The 22272-nt window shown below is 45.7% G+C and overlaps 2 protein-coding genes across 2 annotated transcripts in view; one reads left to right on the top strand and one right to left on the bottom strand.

Moving 5' to 3' along the window:
- Positions 1 to 3651: 3651 nt before the first annotated feature.
- Positions 3652 to 11734, bottom strand: arf2a (ADP-ribosylation factor 2a). Its single transcript, XM_012825683.3, has 5 exons — positions 11623 to 11734; positions 6983 to 7140; positions 6736 to 6846; positions 6501 to 6625; positions 3652 to 6240 (listed from the first exon to the last, which is right to left on the bottom strand). Exons 2-5 carry the CDS (start codon positions 7128 to 7130, stop codon positions 6079 to 6081), a joined length of 546 nt encoding a protein of 181 aa, XP_012681137.1. The 5' UTR covers positions 7131 to 7140; positions 11623 to 11734; the 3' UTR covers positions 3652 to 6078.
- Positions 11735 to 14970: 3236 nt separating this feature from the next.
- wnt9b (wingless-type MMTV integration site family, member 9B) overlaps positions 14971 to 22272 on the top strand; it is a 7985-nt gene continuing 683 nt past the window's right edge. The window contains exons 1-4 of the mRNA XM_012825673.3: positions 14971 to 15109; positions 16144 to 16397; positions 17200 to 17465; positions 19846 to 22272. The exon at positions 19846 to 22272 is cut by the window's right edge and continues 683 nt beyond it. Coding sequence (XP_012681127.1) covers positions 15024 to 15109; positions 16144 to 16397; positions 17200 to 17465; positions 19846 to 20364 — 1125 coding nt within the window. The 5' untranslated portion in view covers positions 14971 to 15023 and the 3' untranslated portion in view covers positions 20365 to 22272. The remainder of the gene's footprint in view (positions 15110 to 16143; positions 16398 to 17199; positions 17466 to 19845) is intronic.

The raw sequence follows: 22272 nt of genomic DNA, 5'->3' as shown, positions 1-22272 counted from the left end.
GGTCATTGTCTCCTGGGGTTCCCCACAGCAGGGTGTTCTCAATCGGTTTAATTTTGAAAATGGAGGGTGGAGGGAAACATTCCCAAAGGGAAGGGTTTTACATAGATACCATTTTGGCTCTAATGAACTCCTGTTTGTTGTCTTGATTGCATGCTAACTAATATGCTTCTTTTCACCCACTTCATAATGACTGACCTTTTGGTACAGCTCAGAATGTACGTGTTAGATTTTTAACCTTGGGATCACACCTGCATTCTGGGCACCGTCAAGAAACATCTTTCTGGATTCCAGTGGCGTAATGAGGGTCGCTACATTTGGTGTCAGCTGTTAAACGCACTCACAGCTATTAACTAAGCCATTATCAATCTTTTTATCAACTCAATTACAAACACATTATCCCTCTAATTATCAAATAGTGTGATCAAATTAGTCCCCTGTGGGAGATTTCAGCACCTTCTGCAGTGTAAACTGGGAACGAACACCAACACAAAACATCATCCCTGTCAAGCATGGAACATCGCACAACATAATCGATTCCATCTCTCATACTTTAAAAGACTGTAAAATAGCTGTTGATGGATGACAACAGCAGGAACGAGGAAACAATGCTGCACAATTAACCCTGCCAGGTTCTCTCCACTGCCACCAAGACTGCTAGTAAAAGATTTAAATAGCTAGTCCCTGACTGAGATTATGAAATGTTTGATATTAGCAACTAACTGATACTAACTGAATAAAAAGTTACAGTATGTAATTTATGTTGGAAAAAACAATCAACTTCAAGACAATAATGATTTAATTCTAAAGGTTGGTGAACGTGAGTGATTTGCAGTATACTTTCTCTGCACCACCTTGTTTCCTGGATGGAGAATGTTTTATTTCTAATTTTTTTTTTCAGATTGAGAATCAATGCTCTTTTATACACCCCCAATATTACATTGCTGTTGTTAGTTATGTTAGGATGGCAAAAATACCTGCTTCACGGTTCAGGCTCAAGTAACAGTGCTGTAAGTGAAAGAAACAGGAATTGTGAGGATGTAAAAGCAGAGAAGCGGGTGATTGAGCCGACCAGGTAGCGCAGATGTGCCCTTGGGCTGGGTGCTGAGAGAGTAATAACTCTCTCACTCAGTCAATTCAACTTTTCCAGCCATGTCAGCAAGCCCAGCTAGATTCTATACCTGTCCAATGTCTAGACTTTTGATTAACCATGGTAGTCTGTGTTCCTACACTTAGTTGATGTCATGTCCCTCATTCCAATAAAAGGTCTAGACCCTGTGTGTGTGTGTGTGTGTGTGTGTGTGTGTGTGTGTGTGTGTGTGTGTGTGTGTGTGTGTGTGTGTGTGTGTGGTGTGCTCATGTACAAATAAGAAATATTGAGAAGCTCCTGTTTCCCAGATATGAAGAGTACTGAGTCGTGGCAGGTACGTTTCTGCAGGGAGCCATCATCCTTCTCTGCAGTGAAGTGCTGACTTTCTCTTCTGTTCTGCTTCATTTCATCATCCCCTCAGAAGGGCACTTCCACACCACTCTTCAGGTATGGGGGGTGGGTGTTACCACAGGGGCAAATTTTGGTTGACGTACAGGTGGCGTATGAAGCATATCGTTTTCTGACCCCAATATGTCACATGTCAGTCAAAAGGAAACGAGAGAAGAATGCTTCTCTGCTTGCGTGTGTGTGTGTATGTGTGTGTCTGGGGACTGCAACAGTCTCTCAAGTGAGAAAATACTCTCACTTAAATGAATACGGCTGGAAAAATAAGTATGGGAGTATATTCTCTGTGCTTCATTTGTAATAAAATCATAGTCCGTTCAACTTTGTAATCAACATTAGGTTACATGCCTTCAACCAGCAATACTTAATGTTTTTTCCCACTAAACTGGAATTAGATTTCTACCCATTTTTAATCATTCTATAGATCCTTAAGATGAATCAAGTTTAACAATAATCTGTCCTTATCCTATGTGTGATTTCTATGTAGACGGCGGGACAAAGATCTTGTGACTTGTGGTTATTCTGGAGGAAGATCAAATTAGGTCACGTCACATTTGTAAGCCATGGAGCCACATTGATGTGAATTCAGTGACCTTTTCTCTTTACTCTGAAGTGGGACACTGATCAATAGGGATGATGATGGTGATAGTTGTTTCTCTGCCTTCTCCTCTCAAACAAACCTACTATATGAAGACTAGGACCTCCAACAACTACAACTATTTTCTTTTATTTGTTTTTTTTACTCTGACAAACACTGAAGATGTCAGGGCAGAGTTGGTATTCATCAATATTTACTAGTTGTGGTGTTTATTACATATCATTCAGAGAAACATGACTGATGAATTAATGTTACTTATTACAGCTGAAGTCCAGCTCGCTCACCCACCCCTAAAGGCTGATCACATTTTTTTTGTCACAGCATTATATTGCACACAGACCTCTAGGCTGAATCCATTTGAGTAAAACCCAAATCACTTTAAACCCCACCACCGGTGTGCTGAACCACAGTCTCTTCATTTCTCCCTGGCACCACGTGGCTTATGGGTCGGCCCCAGGGGAGCACTCCTATTTAATATAACACATTTGAATATGACATACTGTTGTTATGGCCCGAGGGCTTCTCATAAAGTCTCGACGCAAGGCCCATTGCCTCCCGTGGCTCCAGACACACACTCATATCCTGTTCTGAGGGCCTACAGGTCTGCCATCCTCCCTCACCCCCCAAACCCTCGTAATAACAATCCCAGCCCATGCCCTGTTGCCCCTTAAGCCTGATCCTGCCCTTGAATCAAATCTCCAACTGAGCCATCCCCCCCCACCATCTACCTGCCATATTGTCAGCCATACTGTGCATGCAGGATCCATGACCCCATATCTCCCTGCTGGTTGTTCATCAATGAGAAGCACAGAACATTCCAGAATGCTGCCCAGAAGATGTCCATCATCAAACAAGGAAGGAAAAGTGGGATTTAATCCAAAGAGCAGGAGCACCAGGATCAATCAGCAGCAGGAGGAACAAACTCATCTTATCCCCTAAAGTGGCAAACAGATTGTAGATTAGTGGGAATAGCAAACAGCATAAGCTTCTATAGACTGAGCTCAGGAAGTAATGTTGAAGATACAACTTTGTAGCATAAGGAAGAGTATGTTGTCGAGTTCATCTCACAGTCTGCGAGTCTAATCCACGACACTTTTCATCAAATTGCTCCTCATTATCCTCTAGCTGCCTGTTCTCTGTTCTGCCAAAACAAACTACACTATTCAGTTTGTAGTCCTGGCTCTGTCAATGGGAAACAAAGTTGCATGAGCACCGAAGGGAGAGGTGTAATTTGATTGCGTCAAACGTAAAACAACTGACTGTATCTATATGGCATTTGACCAGAATGCATTAGGTACTGCCTGATTCCTGATCCCAGAGCTTTCAGTACTTGAAAGAGACTATGTATGTATGCTGGGGCTTCTGCTACCTCAGACATAATGCCCTTCCAACACAAAACCTGTCAAGTTTATTTTGTTTCATCTCCCCATTTCATCCAAACCCCGCTTACATTCACACTCATTACTTCAATTCAAATCTTTGGTTCCTTATGGGCAGCACCAAGACAATTTGAGTCAAAATTATCAAAAAGTAAAGAGACAAGGTAACAGTCAAACATGAGTGTATTTGTAATAGATCTCTTTATTATAGTGCATTTCTCAGATGTTACAAGATGGGTTAAAAAAGCTAAAAACATGAAACCATTTTAAGAAAAAAGGAGAAAAAAACAAAACATTATGCACACCTTCTTGAGTTGTTTCAACAGAAATTCTCAAAATGAAAGCTTCACAACTGAACACGGGTAGCTAAAGTATATCAGCTTGCTAAAATACAGTTTTGATACTCAAGTTCATATACAGGTCAATGACTTGCCATATATGCTGCAGCTCGTCATCCAGGTCAATGAATGTTCTTTTTGCACTAAAGTAGGTGTATATATCTACATATAGGATCAAAGGATAAAGGCCAAAAGACACTGAAACTTGCTGCAATTGGTGCTTCTTGCAAAATACAGAGAAAAGAAGAAAAAAATATTCACAAACATGAACTGTTGCTGTCCAGTTGCACGAATATAAAAAGGGTGAAAGGTCACTCCTTCCCTTGCAAGAGGTCAGTGTTTGGGTCGTGACCTTGGGCTCAATCAGAACATGAAGGAGGGGAGGGGGAGGGGGGGCTTACAGTGTCTCTGTGACATTCGCAGGAGGCTTTGGAATAAACTGAGAGAAAGAAAGATAGGAAGAGAAGGAGAGAAAGAAAGTAATCTCTGTGTCAGTTAAATGAGTGTGGATCTGAAGCCCTGGAGAGAGGGACCAAGGCGCACTGCTGGTGTCTGTAACTATGATGATGGCTTGGGGGAGGGGGGGGAGAGTAGCCACCTGACTTGAGGGATGGAGGAAAAGAAAAAGTGGGATGCAACACTGAGCTGGAGCTGACCTGCCCATCACCCTGAAGCTGACGTGTGTGTGTATGTGTGTGTATGCGCGTGCGTGTGTATATGCGTTTGAGAGGGACAGAGACGCGCTGGGAGAGCAGAGAAACGAACCCCAGACGACCTTCTCCGGGGCATCCTATCTCCTGCAATGAGTCGCATGCATGTAAGCGGGAACTGGCCGGGAGCCCCTCCAACAGTAAGAATGGGGGGCTGACTCAGCAGAGCACAAGGGCCAACACTGCCTACCTGGGGTTACAGCAGAGGAGCAAGTCTGAAGGCCAGACGGAAATAAACACCACATCTTGAATTAGGTGGAATCACACTAGTTTGAAACGAAAGAAAGAAAGGCTCTGATCAGAGGCTGAGATGGGCGATACGCCATGAGTTTCACCCCTACCCCCACCCCTTTCCCAAAGGAATGAAGCAGAGCAAGGATTGGAGCAGCCTTGTCCCCATCCCCACAATCAGCAAATGCACCAAGAGACCACCCACTTCAGACAGCATGCTCAAAGCCAATCAGCTCAACTAACCACCGTTCAGCGGAACAGAAGCAGAGTAAAGGAGGAAATCTCAGAGAGGAAACGGTACGTAGAGCCCACCCCTCCGACTCACCTCCCACTCTGCCCACACATGAAGACGTGAGGCCCGGCTCATGACCTCATACCCAGCAAACGCATCAACAGGCTGTGTGTGCGTGTTTCCTCCCTACCTTCTTCAGAACCCAGAGACGTTCTCAGAGACACAGGAGGGGAGAGAAGACTACAGCTACAGCACTTGATCAATGAGGCAGTGTAGTGACCTGTTGTGCACACACACACACACACAAACCTCAGACCCAGGGGGAAAACAAACTAAGATTGAAAGAGTCGGTCGGGTAGTGTTCCATGGTCGTAGAGGAACGGACGCCACTAGAGGGTGAAGGAGCTGACCATGTGCAGTCCACCCTCCTCTCCTGCAGGCGTTTCAGTCAAAGCAAGTACCGTGCAGGAGATGAGCAGACAGATTGAGCAGAGGGGATGACTGGGTCTGTCCAACGCGACATGGGTGACCGATTAGGGGCGGGAGGTAGAAGTCGAACCCACATAAGGGAGACACCCCTTCAGATTGGGCAGACTGTTTTGAAATAGGTCTTTATTTAGCGGACTGTAGGCAGGTTGAGCTTTCTACATTGTGCCTGCTGCTCTGCCAGAAGAGGGGCAGGGGGCTGAAATAAGTGGGGGGCTTCAGGAGAGAGGGGGGGTCTGGGGTTGTGTTTTGATGAAAGGCACAGCAAGGCCTCTACCGCTCTCAGCTCAGTGATACACGCACACACACGCACGCACACGCACGCACGCACACACACACACTCACTCCCACACACATAGAAGTGTGTGAGCAGACAGGCAGCAACGGTCAGAACCTCTGCAGTCAGAGTGAATGAACCGAAGATGAGGGCGACTATGATGAAGATCTGAGGGAACTAAGACGAGCTCCAGCCGATGCTGCCACGCTCATTGCTTGCACAGAGACAAACGCACGCACACACACACACACTCGCTCACTCACGCACTCAAATACACATGCACACAGACACGCACAGAGACGTGCGCACACAACAGACGCCGCTGGGGGAATGGATCATTTGGCGTTCTTCAGCTGGTTGGAGAGCCAGTCCAGGCCCTCGTAGAGGCCGTCGCCGCTGGTGGCGCAGGTGGCCTGGATGTACCAGTTGCGATGGCGCAGGGAGTGCAGGCCCAGCTTATCTGTGATCTCGGCCGCATTCATAGCGTTGGGCAGGTCCTGAACGAGGGAGAGGAGACCGTGTCCGGTGTCATTATGAAGAGATTACTCAGCATCACAACAACCACACACACACGCAACAGAACGTACACAATAATGTAGCATATTTATTTATGCATGCACGAGAATATCTCTAGTGACTGAATGTCCTGGGTGTGTTAATATGTGCAAATGTCTACACAGACAGGGTTGTGTGTGTGTGTGTGTGTGAGCACCAAGCTGGGTGTAAAAGGAAAGTGTTGATGTATGCACGCATTTACCTGTTTGTTAGCGAAGACCAGCAGCACTGCGTCTCTGAGCTCATCCTCAGCCAACATGCGCGTCAGCTCCTCCCGCGCCTCGTTCACTCGCTCCCTGTCATTGCTGTCCACCACGAAGATAAGTCCTGAGATAGATAGAGAGAGAAAGACACTCAATTAATACCAGAGGTTGTTAAAGGAAGGGGGGGGGGGGAAGAGAGACAGGGGAGAGACGCTGGAGGAGCTGCTTACTTACCCTGTGTGTTCTGGAAGTAGTGTCTCCAAAGGGGCCGGATCTTATCCTGACCGCCCACGTCCCACACTGTGAAACTGATGTTCTTGTATTCCACCGTTTCTACGTTAAAGCCTGCAGGTGGAAATGCCACAACCAAGCAGTCAGAGGAAACACTCAACAATCCTGCACCTCCAGAAACATTCAGACTCAAACACTTACACACAGATCTTCTATTTATTTTTTCAAAGGTAATAGAAAAGAGAACTACCGATAGTGGGGATGGTGGTGACAATTTCTCCCAGCTTGAGTTTGTAGAGGATGGTGGTTTTCCCTGCAGCATCAAGGCCCACCATGAGGATCCTCATCTCTTTCTTCCCAAAGAGGTTCTTAAACAGGCCTGCAAACATGTTCCCCATCTTGGCTGATCTGTCAGGAAGAAACACAGAAACACAGCTCAGTACGCAGACTCAGACTCCAACGACATGCACTAAATACACTACACAGATAGCAAAGTGGTGCTGCATGTAGACCAGGGTTGCACCACATAAGATCACGAGTGAATATAGGCTACTGTAGACTAAATATAACTATGATGGGGGTTGTTTTGTCATTTACTCCATACCCATTCAGTTACTCTTCTCATACTCCGAGGTCTGTTAAGGCCAGTTCAGACCAAAGATTTGGGACGAGACCAGCTGCAACTACTTGAAAACAGGAACTTGCTGCAACAAAGCATTTGAAAATCAGGGCTGGCGGCTTGAAACAGCACCAACGTTTCCCTAACAATGCCTTTGTCACACCATTCGTTGTAGTAAGTCAGTTAACCAACTAGCTGACTGGCTAAAAGTAAGTCGAACTACGTTTGTTTTTGTGGCTGTTAGCAAGTGCTTTCTGACTGATGTTGTACAGACACCGGTGTTCTTCAAAATGAAATAAGATGTCACAACATGTCTCAAAAGCAATGAGGTACATGCCTTCTAAAACCTTGCAACTATGATTTGACACGACAAATCTACTGCAACAGCATCTGACGGCTTGCAGCGATTAATTCACACCACTGCAACTTGTCTCTGGGAAGTTCTGCAACGGTGTCATATCGTCGCAAATCTTTGGTGTGAATCGGCCTTAAAATAACTTGTCCATTTCTACTCAGCAAATCAATTTTAGATTCAGCCTGAACTTCCATTGGCAAGTTTCAGAGGCACCTCTTTACAAAAACAGGTGTGCCTTGCTTGCATTTACTACCATTGTATTGGTCACTCTGACCAGTACCAGGCTGGTAACATGATTTCAATCCAAAACCCCTTCAAACATTGTGTTGGGCTGCGGTGAAAATATTAACTTCACAATGTATTGCACTATAGACAATAGATGCAGAAACTGGCTGACTAAGCTTCAGAGGCCACCCACTAGCTCCAGGATCAAAGCGGTTTGAGATACTTTAACACATCACATAAAGGGGCTGCATGCAGATATGTCTAATCCATTGTAGTGACCTTTCTAATGGCAACAAAAACCACTAGAGTCACCTCCATCAGCTTTATTTCATGCACATAATTTACTAGTGCACATGTGAATATAAGGACAAAGGATTTTTAAAAAAAGTGAATATCAGCACTTGCCAATATTTCCAAATAAACTTGTCCACAGTAGGCCTTAACACAGTGGAAACCCATGGCAGACTCAGGGCAGACCACTGTAGCCACCCCTACCCTCACATACACATATGCCCTGAGGTAAACACAGCTACTGGTGATACAGGTCAGGCGGTAAGCAGTTCCCTGAGGGTGATGGAGAGGGGGAGTGGAGGAAAGATAAGGGAGTTGGTAGGGGGAGGGGAGGGAGAGCCAGGCAGACAAAGAGGTCAGTGATGTGGGAAGTGTGCACGCCTGCCAGGAGCTGAGCAGCAGACCAGGCAGGTAACACTACACCTGAGCAGGCGGTTACAGGAGCCAGCAACCCACTGAATTAATCAGGGAGATGGAGAAGAGGGAGGAGAAGAAGTGATCAGCCTACACCAGAGGCTAAAAGAGAAATACATACCATTATAGCAAGATGGACACACAAACAGACTGAGCGAGCGAAACTGAGGTCCGGGGGGGACCACACTCTCATGAGGAGAGCGAGGGCTAAAACACACTTAATCGGTGTCTGCAGAGATCTCACAGAGGATAAACAATAATGCATCTAATCCACAAGATGATACACCAAGTACAGAGCATTATAAAAGTGCAAGAGAACCAGGCCTACTGCAATGACACTGGGAGCTACAGCCCTCTGACGGCTCAAAGCACATGATGTCTGTGGGTAAAACACACACGCGTTAGCTGCAAAATAAGACTGGGATTACACCACACTCTCACAAACATCACCTGTTCTGAGGCGAAAATAAATCAGAGAGGTGTTGCAACACACTCCAGAAATCAGAGCTCTGAGGTTTCCAAGATGACATCGGTCAGATGTACCACCTGACCCAACATCTGTTCTGCATTGAGTGCACACGTGTGTGTGTGTGTGTGCTGCAACTATGAGGAAGTGCTGCCTTAAATCACACCCACTCCCCACATAGGCTGTGGGCTGTTTAGGAACCAGTCACACAGCTGCGGCGTGTGTACATAAGGGAGAAACAAGCGTCATCACATGGAAGTCGGGAGCTTGATTACAGAGTTCACTAGAGAGCCAACTCCCCTGTGGCTCCAGGAATGATAATGTCGGCATGGTGTGCATGTGCAGGCAGAGCACATGTATTGGAGGGCCGCACATACCTCTATTGATACCAAACAAACAGTACCATGCTAACACTACAATTTAGGAATTTTACAACAAGTTTGTAAAACTCTTAGCAGTGGGTGCACTCACACCACTTAAGTCCATTTCTCCTCCAAACAGTTCCAACCCGTACTCCAAATCCAGATGCTCCACTCCATTAATGCCAGACCACTACTGGCACGTTTCATACCCACACTGCGCGGCCTACGCACACCAGTCGTGTGAATTATTCAGCACCACCCAAACAGATTAATAATTCACAGTTGAGAATTCGACAGTCCTGGCTCCTTATGAAGCTCCTCCAACATCTTGGCCACGCACACATTACCCCAGCAACCCTTTCTACGGTCATCATCACCATGGGCTATTGTTCCAGCACCTTCTGCTCCCCTCCCTCTGTTCTCAAAGGGTTTTTGCTCTGTGGAGAGTTGGATTACTAATTGCTCCCGTTACATATTTAGGGCCATCCCTGCCTACATGAATGAATGACAGAGCTCATCAGGGAAGCTACAACCAGTCTCTGCTTGATTCCTGCAGTCATCAGGACCTAAGGCTGAACCTGTGGAGTGGACCAATAGATAACTGGACATCTTCCACCTTAAGGAAAAATAAAAGACCCTGTCACATGACCACTTTGTTCTCCTTATCCATAAAGATCAGATGGTGTTTTACACCCTACTCAAGTCTTCTCAGCCACAGTTTGCAAAGTACACACTGGAGACATACTTGCCTCTAAATATATGGACAGGTCAAACATGGTTCATACTGTTATTACATAAAATGTCGTTTCTATTCACTGTGAAAATTAAACCAACGTGTTTTAAAGTTGAGGTATGGCTCCAAACTACACTTACGAGATGGCAATCGAGCACAAATCATCATCTCTCGGCTAGCTGGCCTTTCAGCAGTGCAGTGTTTTCAAAAACTGCTCCTGCTCATGTTACCGTTTGAGCGGCTGAAACGAATGGGCTCTATTGACCTCGATGTGAGTCAGTTCCGCTGGAGTTAACAATGCCACTTGGCTTGAGCGTGTGTAATGGCAAATAATGGAGATACATCAAGCAACAAGGGGTCACCATGACTAGGCTAATGCGCACCAGCATTTAGAGGTGAATACATAAGTCAGCCAACTGTTAATCAAAAACTTCAGGGCCCTGATGTTTCAAGTGAGAGGATTTACCGAGAGAACTAGAATATTAGCAAATGCCTCGTGTCGGGTTCTCCAAGACGAACTTGATCTATAGGAATCGGTTGCAAGCGAAGCTCTAATTTGTATATACATTTAACGTTTACCACTCAACAAGTTATCAAGCTCATTTCGCGTAGACTGGAAAGACAACCATCAGATGATTAGCAGTCAACTAGCCATCATTTCCACATGTAAGAGGAAGCCATTTGACAAAACAAATATCGTTCGCTAGAAGTTCTACTTGTTAGTTTAGCTAGTTCACATGCCATATTAACATAGTTAAAATACTCCAGTCCTACTCTACATTCCTATCTAGTATCATACTGTTGGGTAAGGGTAATATAGAGGCTAACATTGACGATCAGGGGGTTTAACGGCACCGCTATTAAATAAGCTAAGCATTGTGACAATAAATAATACTATTGGAAATTTGCTTCTTAGCTAAATCGAGTTACAAGTGATTAACGTTAGTACACGCTAACAATGTTATTATCGAGTTAGTTAACGGGATAGCTACAGTACATTAACATTCCACCTGGCAAACGTTAACCAGTAGGACTTCCTCAGTTCCGCAAGGAATGGCTCATCACTAAGGTTAGCTAGTTAGCTAACAGTTAACACCGCAGTAGCCACAACACAAACCTGGTCTATTAATCAATAATTATATTAGCATAAAAATAGACTCAACGTCTAAAGACGCAAACATGAAATTTCACCTGATAACGACGTTAACGTAAATCTTACAAGATCAACCAGCTAGCGTTAGCTTGAATGAAACGTTTACTATGGTTAACGTTACGCTATGCCTGGCTAGCTAACGTTACGTTAACTTCCGTCGCTTTCCTAACCAATATTAGGCACCGTGCTATCATTACCACTTTAAAAATGTCGAATAGATGAAGCTGTTGGTGCTATGCAAATGAGCGTTTAAGAAAATACATGTTAAGTACCTTTTAGACGCGGTTTCTGGATAATTCTCTTAACTCCTCTTCTCCGCTAACGACAAAATGGCGTCTTTCACAGGTCTAAAGACAGCCGCGTCATGGGCCTTGCCCATCTTCAAATCTGGACCAATGGCGTTGTCCATAGTGAAAAGTTACACACGCCCACCACGACGTCTAGCCTATCAGGGAAGTTCTACTAGCTTGCGCAGGTGACCAGACAAGCAGATAAGAGTCCCTCGAATCTGCTAAAATGATACGAGGGTCAGCCCAACGCGGTAACCGGTACCCGCCCCGGCTCTCTAGTGTTTCCGGCCCGTGGCGGATACTGAAATTAAACCAACAAGTCATTCTTGCTGTGCTGGCGGTGTCACCATTATGGGTGTCACATATTGCAGGTGTTGTCTCAATTAGTAACAAATCAAACCGGTTTGTTGAGTAGGGATCACGAGCAACGTCATCACAACTACTGAACGGAAGTAAAATCAGCATCCGGATCCTCGCATGAAGTCTAAAATTAGCGCGCTATCTAAAGGCATGGAAAAGACTTGCAAACACCAATAACAGCAGAGTTGATACTGATAAAAGTTTGCTAGTATGCTAATTTGTGTATTTTTCCTATAGAGTTGGCAACATTGTGTTGTGAAAGGCTTTCGTATATTTTCGCAAGGGCTTTAGACCCAGACCAAAGGATAGCCTGGGCGGCTAGTGGGAATGACTGCCCTTCACATGATATACCATGATATTCGAAGATGATCCCTATAAAGTAGTTACAAATAAAACATAGGCTACTTCAAAAAAAGTGGTAAAAATCCTGCATATAGCCTTTTGTAGCTATAACAGCAAAGGGCATTATAGGACTTGTTTTTAACTAAGATAGTGTTTCCATTACAGGTCCAATGTGAAGTTGCCCTAACACTTATGTTGTTTTAATTAAATAACACTTTAGCTTATAAATGTTACAATTAACAGACAGTTACAGTTACAGTTGTTAATTTTGATGATGACTATTATCTGCTCTTTATCTCAGATGGTGGTCCTGCACTCACATTAATGTGGTGTGCAAGAAACATCAGCTGAACAACTTTAATTTAACGAGTCTTCCACACATCACAGACTTAGAAAGTGTAATAGCTTATTTATTATTTATAAGAGGCACACACACACATAGCATAGAAGCTTCTTTTTTTTTTACACAATTTGGTCTAGTGCAGTTTGAAGGCACACCACTAGGTGGAGATCAGTCCTTTTGCTTAACTTTGTGACATTAACCTATTTCACTTACAATGATAAGATGATGATGTCACACACTATCTGAGGGACAATGTTACAAAATCAATAATATTTTACTTAAAATGCATTTTTGTAAATCATGATAACAGCTGCTATTAGATAATGTCCTCACTAGTCACTGACTGTCTGACATGAACAGCTTATTTTACATACATATGCAGTTGATATTTTTTGTATTCAAAACTCTTTGTGTGCTTTCCCTGGGAGAGGGAGAGAGAGAAAGGGATGGCGATAATGCCTGTGTGTGTGTCTGTCTATGCATGTATATTTACAAGCCACTATGGTTCCATCTTTTCCCATTCCCACTGCCCTTTTTTCCGCTGCGCCGTGGCTAAAGTGAGCCGATGACCTCACCATGCCTCTGCCATGGCCTCTGTCAGAGGAGAAAAAGCAGAGATGGGTGGAGATGTCTGTCGTGATTAGATGCGCAATCGCCAGCGTGGTGACAGGGCAGAAACCAAACAAGAGCACAGGGAGTATTCCAAGTGCTGGTGATGTCAATGGTGCCCGGAGCCACCAAATGTAAACACTGTGCCAAGAATAAACAAGATCTTCCACATCTTTCAAACAGGAAGTGGATTAGGAGAAGACTAAGGCCGTATCATTGTTCTTAATTCTGGATAAGTAGGTGAAAATAAAAACAAATAGACTAGCGGGATCTGATAGCTCACACCAACACAGGCTTTGAGGAAAAGCTAAATGATAATTCTAGGAGCTCCGTTACTGTAGTATGGTCCTAGAAGCACAATGTAATTTATATTTAATTTAAACAACTTTTCCAATGACTGGAAAAGGGCTGTTGATTTAGTTTGTGGTGCCATGTGCTGGTGTCATTTCATCCATCACAAGGAGACATTACTGGAAGACTGGCACTGTCCTTATCAACTGTTGTAACCAACATGACAATCAGATGGTGACATAGTTGTTTTGTCCCCATCACACAACTCCCACCCTCACACAACTCCCACCCTCACACACATCCACATACACACACACACACAAACACATCTATCTACACACGCACACAAACACACACAAAAGCACACACATATAAACACTCACACAAACGGCACAAACACCCACATCATACTAAGTCCCCATTTCCAAGTACATAACATATCCCTTTTTCTTCATGCATTCACTAACACTTTCATACACACACACACACACACACACACACACAAACACACACACACACACACACACACACACACAACACTTGCAATTCTGGCACTCACGGCTCTCTCCTCTCCCCAGACATCAGAGCTGTTCCACCCAGCAGAGCCCAGGAAATTACTTCACACATTTGGGACTCCTTTTGACTTTGAACTCCGCCATGAAATTTCAGTTGATCAAATGACAAACAGCAATTAATCAAATGACAAAAATATGCAATACAAAATTTGACTTTTAAATTTACCAATTGGTTTGTCTGTCAGATACATTATTTGCCTGATTAATTGGCAGAAGCATTTGGAGAACAGCGGACGGCCGAAATCAAGTCATCTAGTCCCACACACATAATCAAACACACAAACTGACTCAAATATACACAGATGCACAAGATTTGCATTCCACCAACATTTTCAGATAACCTAAATTGGAATTTCACTACTTGGCACAGTACCACTGCGACCTGTAACAATAATGTTGTGGTCACTTTCATTACCTTACCTTTGAACTATTTTCAATTTAACAGACTCTCAGAAGCTTTGTTCTATCACCATTTTCATATTTTGTGCATAACAGAAAGTTAACAAATAATTGTCAGGTTATAACTTAGTGCATAACAGCTCTCAGAACTTATAAAGTTATTTCCTATCTTCAATATACAACAGGTGGGCAAAATGAATGTGAGATGCCAACATGTAGGCAAAACCGTTCCTCCTCTGCGCCTCCCATCCAAAGCAAGTGGGATGTGGGTAGGGGTTCTCTGAGCACAGCAACAGGGAGTCCAATGAGAGAATGACGCGGTCCCTAGAGGCCTCGCCCCCTCGGGACCGCGCCTGCTGTAGGGGTGAAGCTTGTGCATGGTTCTTTAAAAAGCTTTGCTGGCCTTTTCGACTGACTCTCCAGCGGACAGACAGCGAGATGAAGAGCAGCGCCGATCCGTCATCATGTGCACCGGGCTCCGACGGACCGCCTGCCTGTTGCGCCTCACCGCAATCTGCGTCTTTCTCTCCCACACGGCCGCCTACTTCGGGTCAGCCGCTTTATTCATGATTATCCAAATGAATGGCTCTGTCCTGTCCTGGTCATGTAGACACAGATAGCCTATTACCATACCAGCCTTCGATGGTTTAATGGTATATCCTAAAGTCTTTTGTTTTTCATATTGTTTAAAGCATATGAAGCTGGGTTTGATTGCTTTTACGCATTTGGGTAGCTTTGCGCAATTGCGCGCGCAATGGACGATTTGTTTTCATTATTTAAAATCATTTAAAAAGTTGATAGAAGGTGTATAACATAATACCGATGATCGGGCTGTTGGACTGATGGTAACTGTAACTTCTGACTTTGTACTAGTGATGTTGGTTGTTGTTGTTGGGTGTTTTGCGCTGCACAGAAAGGATTTAAACAACCCAACATGGGCTATTCCATTTGTTAATTTATCCAGACAATTTAGGATCGTGAATTACGACTATCGTCCTAATACTCACAGTGTCAGTGTTCTACTGGTAGTAGAAACTGATCTCACAATCCTTTGCAAGGTTGCCCAACCGCGTTCCCTCGCTGCAACCAGATGTCTTCCTTCGGCCGTGATGTTTGGGTTTGGCACTGCCCCAGTGCCCGCGCTTACCTGGTCATTAAAACTACCAGGCACGTGGTCAGAGTGCTGAATTCCCGTAACATTATATTCTGTAACAAACCCTCCACAGTATATTGTGTAAAGCTGATCGACTGGTAGCTCAGGTGTAGATTATTGACGTTATGTCTATACTCAAATATCTAAATTATAGGAATAATAGCACCAATGCTAATTCGATGTTCAATATGTGTTTTATTGTCATGACTTTATTATATTCAGCCTCTTATGTCTTGGTGTTACAACCGCTAACGTTGTGTACATATATCAAGACCACTCGTTGTGAATAATACAAGACAGGCTATATATTATTTTCAGAACAACAAATATGAAGCCCCTATTAAATGGATTACGCACGGGAAAAAATAGCAACACATCGTATCTAAAATCACTTCTTTCTTTCTTTCTTTCTTTCTTTCTTTTATCTCAAGGCTGACAGGCCGGGAACCCTTGATCTTTCTGCCTGGTCCCTTCTCCAGTGATCCCCCATCGGGCAAAGCGCATCTGAAACAATGTGAACAGCTGAGCTTGACCCGTCGACAGAAGCGCTTGTGTCGCCGGGAGCCTGGGCTGGCGGAGACTTTAAGAGAGTCGGTTCGCCTCAGCCTCATGGAGTGTCGGTACCAGTTCCGTAATGAGCGATGGAACTGCAGCATGGACGGCCGTGGCAGCCTCCTAAAAAGAAGTAAGAATTACATTCATTGTATTGAAAAACTAAATAAAATGCACCCTCTTTTTCAAGGAATTTGGAAATAACATCAAACCTGAAGAACAACTCTTTCTAATTTAGCCTAAATCTTCAAACGTTTACTGTTTATTCAGAAATAACCGCCGGCTTGAATGGTGATCAGTTCAGGCTAACTTAACCGAAATATTTCTTACATCTTTCATGTGCCCAATCTTGGGCTGGGAACCGTAAAGCCATGTGCAGGTCAGCATGCCGGTAATGAGGGACTTGGGAAGGCAGGAATCCCTGTGTGGTGGGGCCTCGCGGGGCCGCGGGAGATATTTTTATCTCGCGGAAGAGCGCCCAGTTCTCAGAGGAAAAGGGCGGTGTGATTGCTAGCTTTCATCTGAGAAAAATCCCTTCCTAGTCAAAATAGTAATTAATTGGATCAAAATACACCCCGGTGACGGCTCTGGGCTGAGCAAACAACGACTTTAAACCCGCGCTGTGAGGTCGGAGGGGATTATGGTTAAGTCATCGTGAAATAAAGCACTTAACATTTAATTGAAAAAGTAGCAGTACATGCGCTGAAAAAATTATTTAAATAATAGCAGCAACCACTGTGGCCAGTAGGCCTATATTTTTTGAAACTACAGCCTTTGCCACATAATTGGTCCGGGCTATTGTACCCTAGTCCAAATAGTATCATATTAATTAAGACTATTCATTCAATAGTGACCAATAAATGTTTGTGAAAATGTGTAAGAAATAAGCGCGTTTGGAAGATATTAATAAGATCTTTTAATAATATTTTTCACAGGTTTCAAGGAGACTGCGTTCCTCCTGGCTGTGTCTTCCGCGGCGTTATCGCACGCACTGGCGAAAGCCTGCAGCTCAGGGCGCATGGAGCGCTGCACGTGCGACGACTCGCCCGGCCTGCAGCACCGCGAGGCCTGGCAGTGGGGCGTCTGTGGGGATAATTTGAAGTACAGCACCAAGTTCCTCAAGAAGTTCCTGGGCCAGAAGCGGGTCAGCAAGGACTTGCGGGCCCACATCGACTCCCATAATATCAATGTGGGGATTCGGGTCAGTCATGCTGCACTCTTTTCCCCTTTCTCAGTTACACACACACACACACACACACACACACACACACACACACACACACACACACACACACACACACACACACAAATGCACACACACACAAATGCACACACACACACATACACACACATTGATATAATATGCCCTACAAGACATCTGACCAGTATATATTTAGAAAAGTTTATGTTAACAGGTGGTCAAAATAGGAGTTTTTTAAAGCTGAATTAGCCTCACCCATGCCTGAGATCAGTCTCACTGTAGTTTCAGCTAAAGACAGTTCTCAAGGGGGTGTTCTCTGGGAGTTTAGTCGCCTCTTGTGTCTCCATGGGGAGATGGGTTGTCTGGAGCCCAGAGGGGCTGAGGCTGGCAGGCTTTGCCTGGGCTGAGGCGGGCAGGCGAGAGTCGGATCTGTGGAGCCAGGTGGCCCCCCCGGTGTCTGCCCAGGCGTGACAGCGCTTGCAGTGGGGGCCCACTGTAAATTAGAGGTCTCCCTTTTTGAGCGATTATAAAGCCTCTGTAATATAGTAGCATTTTTTCCGCATTCTGTATGCCCTGCATGCCACCACCACAGCCGCTGCACCACTCAGGAAAATCATAAATCCTCATAACAGCACGGTAACCAGGAGACAGCCAGCCCCGGGCTGTCCTCTCTGAGAGAGACAGAGAGGGAGAGAGAGAGAGAGCGAGCGCTGGAGATGGAGAGAGAGGAAGAGAAGGATAAACTTTGAACTGCTTTATCTCAATCTCTTTGAGGCCCTGTAGTGCTGCTGAACACCTAGGGCCAGGAATGGTAAGAAAAACAAGTCAAAGGAGTATGATGTCTTCCCCGTACCCCCTGCACTACCCCCCCCCCCCCCCCACCCTCTCCTCTCACCCCTCCTATCTTCACCCATTTACCTGTCTCTCATCAACCCTGGGGGGCTCATACCTGCGTGGGGCAGGACTGAGCGGAGGCACCACAACCCCCACCCTGCCTCTGGTTGCCCTATCACCCGATTCAGCTCCATCATGACCTCGCTCTTCTTCTCTGTCTGTCTCTCTCCTTGTCTTCCTCTCCTTTTGCCTTTTCTTCTTCATCTCTCCTTCTCTCTCTCTCTCTCTTTCTCTTTTCTTTCTCTGCCTTTCCCCATTATCTCTCTTAGCCAAGGTCCACCCAGGGTGAACTTTTGACTAGAGGCACCTACCCCTCCCAACACTGCCTCTTCAGCTGTGAGAAAAACTTATCGTCATTTTCCACATGAGAAGGCAGGGAGCAGAGTGCAGACAGGGCATCTTAAATACAGCGGTAGAGAGAGAGAGACAGACAGCTAGAGAAGAGGGAAGACAGGGCATCTTAAATACAGCGGTAGGGAGAGAGAGACAGACAGCTAGAGAAGAGGGAAGACAGGGCATCTTAAATACAGCGGTAGAGAGAGAGAGAGACAGACAGATAGAGAAGAGGGAAGACAGCGCATCTTAAATACAGCGGTAGGGAGAGAGAGACAGACAGCTAGAGAAGAGGGCAGACAGGGCATCTTAAATACAGCGGTAGAGAGAGAGACAGACCGATAGAGAAGAGCGAGAGAGAGAGAGAGAAACAAAGTCATAAACAAATTTGAATACAAAAGTGGCAGATCAGCAGAAGAGTGAAAATGTCCTATAGAACAGGTAGGACTGGAAGAGACGTGTAGAGTGGGTTTGAAGAGAGAGAGAGAGAGAGAGAGAGAGAGAGAGAGAGGAGGGAGGAGGTGAGAGACAGTGATGTGAGACAGTGATGGGGGGTTAAGGAGAAATAAAGACAGGGAGAGATCCGCTGGACTCGTCTGAACACATAGCGCGTGGATCCCCAGGCACTGTTGGGAGGTCAGAGGTGCATGAAATACGGCAGATTAGGCGTCCTTCTCCACCCCACCATCCATCACACTAACGACACACACACACTCACACACACACAAGGTAAAAGCTCACAGTGCATCCACCCAAAATCCTACTGGATACACACACACAGACACAGACACACACACACACACACACACATACACACACACACACACACACACCACAGGAAACGTGTTAGCAGTGTCCTGATCGGCACCTAAGATAAGACTTGTGTTAATGAATCAGGGTGATGAAACTGACATGCCTCTCCCTCCCTCTCTCTCTCTCTCTTTCCCTCTTTCTCTTTCTCGCTCCTCTATGCATCTGCCTCTCATTTTTTCTTTCCTTCCCTCCTTTTACTCCCACCCCGTTTTTCTTTCCCACACTTTTGTTCCATAAAGTTTTCAGCGATATTTATTTCTGCAGTTTTCGTCTCTGTCTCCACTCCTCCATTCATTGTTTTACACTTTGACCCCTGACCTCTACCCCCTCTGTGGCACAGGCGGTGAAGAGTGGCCTGAAGACCACCTGCAAGTGCCACGGCGTGTCGGGCTCCTGCGCCGTCCGCACCTGCTGGAAGCAGCTGTCCCCCTTCCACGACACGGGCCGCCTGCTCAAGTACCGCTACGACACGGCCGTGCGCGTGCTCAGCGTCACCAACGCCGCCACCGGGGAGGTGGAGCTCGCCGGCGGGCCCCGGAGGTACACGTCCACCTCCCCCGGCTCCGTCGCCGCCGGTGGGCCCAGTAGTGCGGCGGTGACGCCCCGGGCGCGGCCCACCGAGCTGGTCTACCTGGAGGAGTCGCCCAGCTTCTGCCGGCCATCGCGTTACTCGCTGGGCACGGCGGGCCGGCCGTGCGCCAAGGACACCAGCTGCAGCAGCCTGTGCTGCGGGCGCGGCTACAACACGGCGCTGCGCCTCACCACCCTCTCCTGCCACTGCCAGGTGCGCTGGTGCTGCCACGTGGAGTGCCAGACCTGCCTCCGAGAGGAGGAGGTGTACACCTGCAAAAAACACTGAGTGGAGTGGGGGGGGAGACAGGGACTGAGAGGGACCGAAAGGGAGGGAGAGATAGAAAGAAAGAAAGAGAGAGAGAAACGAAGGAAGGAAGGAAGGAAGGAATTAAGACAATGAAATGATGTGGACGAATGGAAAAGACCTAAAGTAAGTGAGCAAGTAAGACCATGGTGAAGGAGGGGTTGAGAAAGGAAGGAACGTTCTGGAAGACAGATAGAACAAGAGAATTCAAGGAAAGCCTGAAGATATGAGAGGAAAAGACAATGGAGTGCAGCCCTCTGTAACAGTGTCCTGCCAGCAGCCTCAGACACAATGGCTCTTGACAAACGTCTCCTGCTGGTGCTCCCCAGCCTCCTGGAGACATTCTGCTGTCCCATAACTCCACACAGAGGGAGAGAGAGCGAGAGAGACTCCTGGGTTGTTTTAGGTCGTCGTGGAAACAAAAACATAGCTCGGTCATTATGTGTGAGCCCTGAGGCGGGGGGGTTGCGGCGGAAGGGAGCGGTGGGGGGTGGGGGGGTTGTGTTGTGGACACAGGCCACATCTGCTTCATCCAGGACCAGATGAGTGAGCCTGATTGGACAGTGACCACGGCCACAGCAAGAGTGTGATTGGATAGCGTGCACTCCACACTCAGCTTTGGCTGGGGACTCCAGAGGAAGAGACACCATGTTGGACAGCCTATGGCAGGAGAGAACTTGGAGGAAACTCCTGGGACGGGAGGCTGGTAATCATTGGATGTTGTTTTTAAAACTCTGGTTGTATTGAAATGGGTTTGTCAGGGGTCTTTCTCTCAGACTCCTCTGTCTACCTGCCTGTCTATCTGCCTGTCTGTCTGTCTGTCTGTCTGTCTGTGCACTTGTCTGCTTCTCTCTGCCTTTCTCCTACGGTGAGCACAAGTAGAGTCAGTGAGTTAATCTGTTCTCAGATCAGTGTATCTGAAAAAGAAAGAGTCTCAAGCACTTACTTTAGTACTGTACATGCCATCAGCCTTTTGTGAGCATACCTATGTCCTATTTGTTCTCATAAAAGCACATAATTATGCAACATCAGAGAGGCAGAGATTTGTCTATCTGCTGTATTTTATATACATATGTATATATATTTTAAAAGTGTGCATCCTACCGCATATAATTTTATAGCCAAGGAGATTTGTTGTAAATATATGTCAAATAGCCGTAGTATAAATATCTGTTTATGGGACAAGATAAAACAACTCGGCATGGCACTGCCAGAGCGAGAGGCACAAGAAAAGAGACGTTTGTTCTGCGTTGGATAAACTTTTGTGTAACAGAGCAATATGGGTCCTCTTCATCTCTTTGTGCTGCCGGCCGCTCTCTCTGTGTACTTCCCTCGTTCAGTCCTCCTCTTGTGTGTCCTCCCATTTACGTCCCCTGCCATTTTAGTTTCCCAGAAGCGCTCCACCCCCCCACCCCCCCACACACCCCTTCTTCTTAACAGTAATCCAGATGTGGTTGGAGTGCTTTTATGTCTGGAAGGCCTTATTGCCAATCAGAGAAAATAGCAGCATTCACTCTCTGCAATCTGTCCTTTAATTTCTGTCTCCTGGGTCAAGGGTTAGGCATTTACATGTTTGATCAGCAATCTGGGGGGATGGAATGCTGCTGTGTAGTTGTTGCATTTTTTTTAAAGACATTTGTGTTTGTGATGTGTGTGTTGGCGTGTGTTTTGGTGTGTATGTTTGTGTGTGTGATGCGTATTTTAAAGCACTGAAACAACGGAAAAAAAATCTTCTTATAGAAAGTATGAACATTCTCAAAGAAAGTTTGATAGAATCAAGTTCAACACATCACCCTAGTATAAACGAACCCCACTTTGTGATGCGTGCGTGCTGCAAAGCCAGAGGAAAAGAAATCATGTAAAAATTGCCCACATCCATCACCTAGTAGG

Source organism: Clupea harengus, chromosome 1 (genome assembly GCF_900700415.2).
Source record: "Clupea harengus chromosome 1, Ch_v2.0.2, whole genome shotgun sequence".
Classification (NCBI taxonomy): domain Eukaryota; kingdom Metazoa; phylum Chordata; class Actinopteri; order Clupeiformes; family Clupeidae; genus Clupea; species Clupea harengus.
The sequence above is the reverse complement of the archived record's forward strand: the minus strand, read 5'-3'. Positions and strand labels throughout refer to the sequence as shown.

Excerpts from the sequence above, each read along its gene's own strand:
- arf2a (XM_012825683.3), bottom strand. The coding sequence starts at position 7,130 with ATGGGGAACATGTTTGCAGGCCTGTTTAAGAACCTCTTTGGGAAGAAA. Across the intron at positions 6,847-6,982 it reads CACCACCATCCCCACTATCG|GCTTTAACGTAGAAACGGTG; the intron begins GTAGTTCTCTTT and ends TTCCACCTGCAG. Across the intron at positions 6,241-6,500 it reads TGGTCTTCGCTAACAAACAG|GACCTGCCCAACGCTATGAA; the intron begins GTAAATGCGTGC and ends TCCCTCGTTCAG.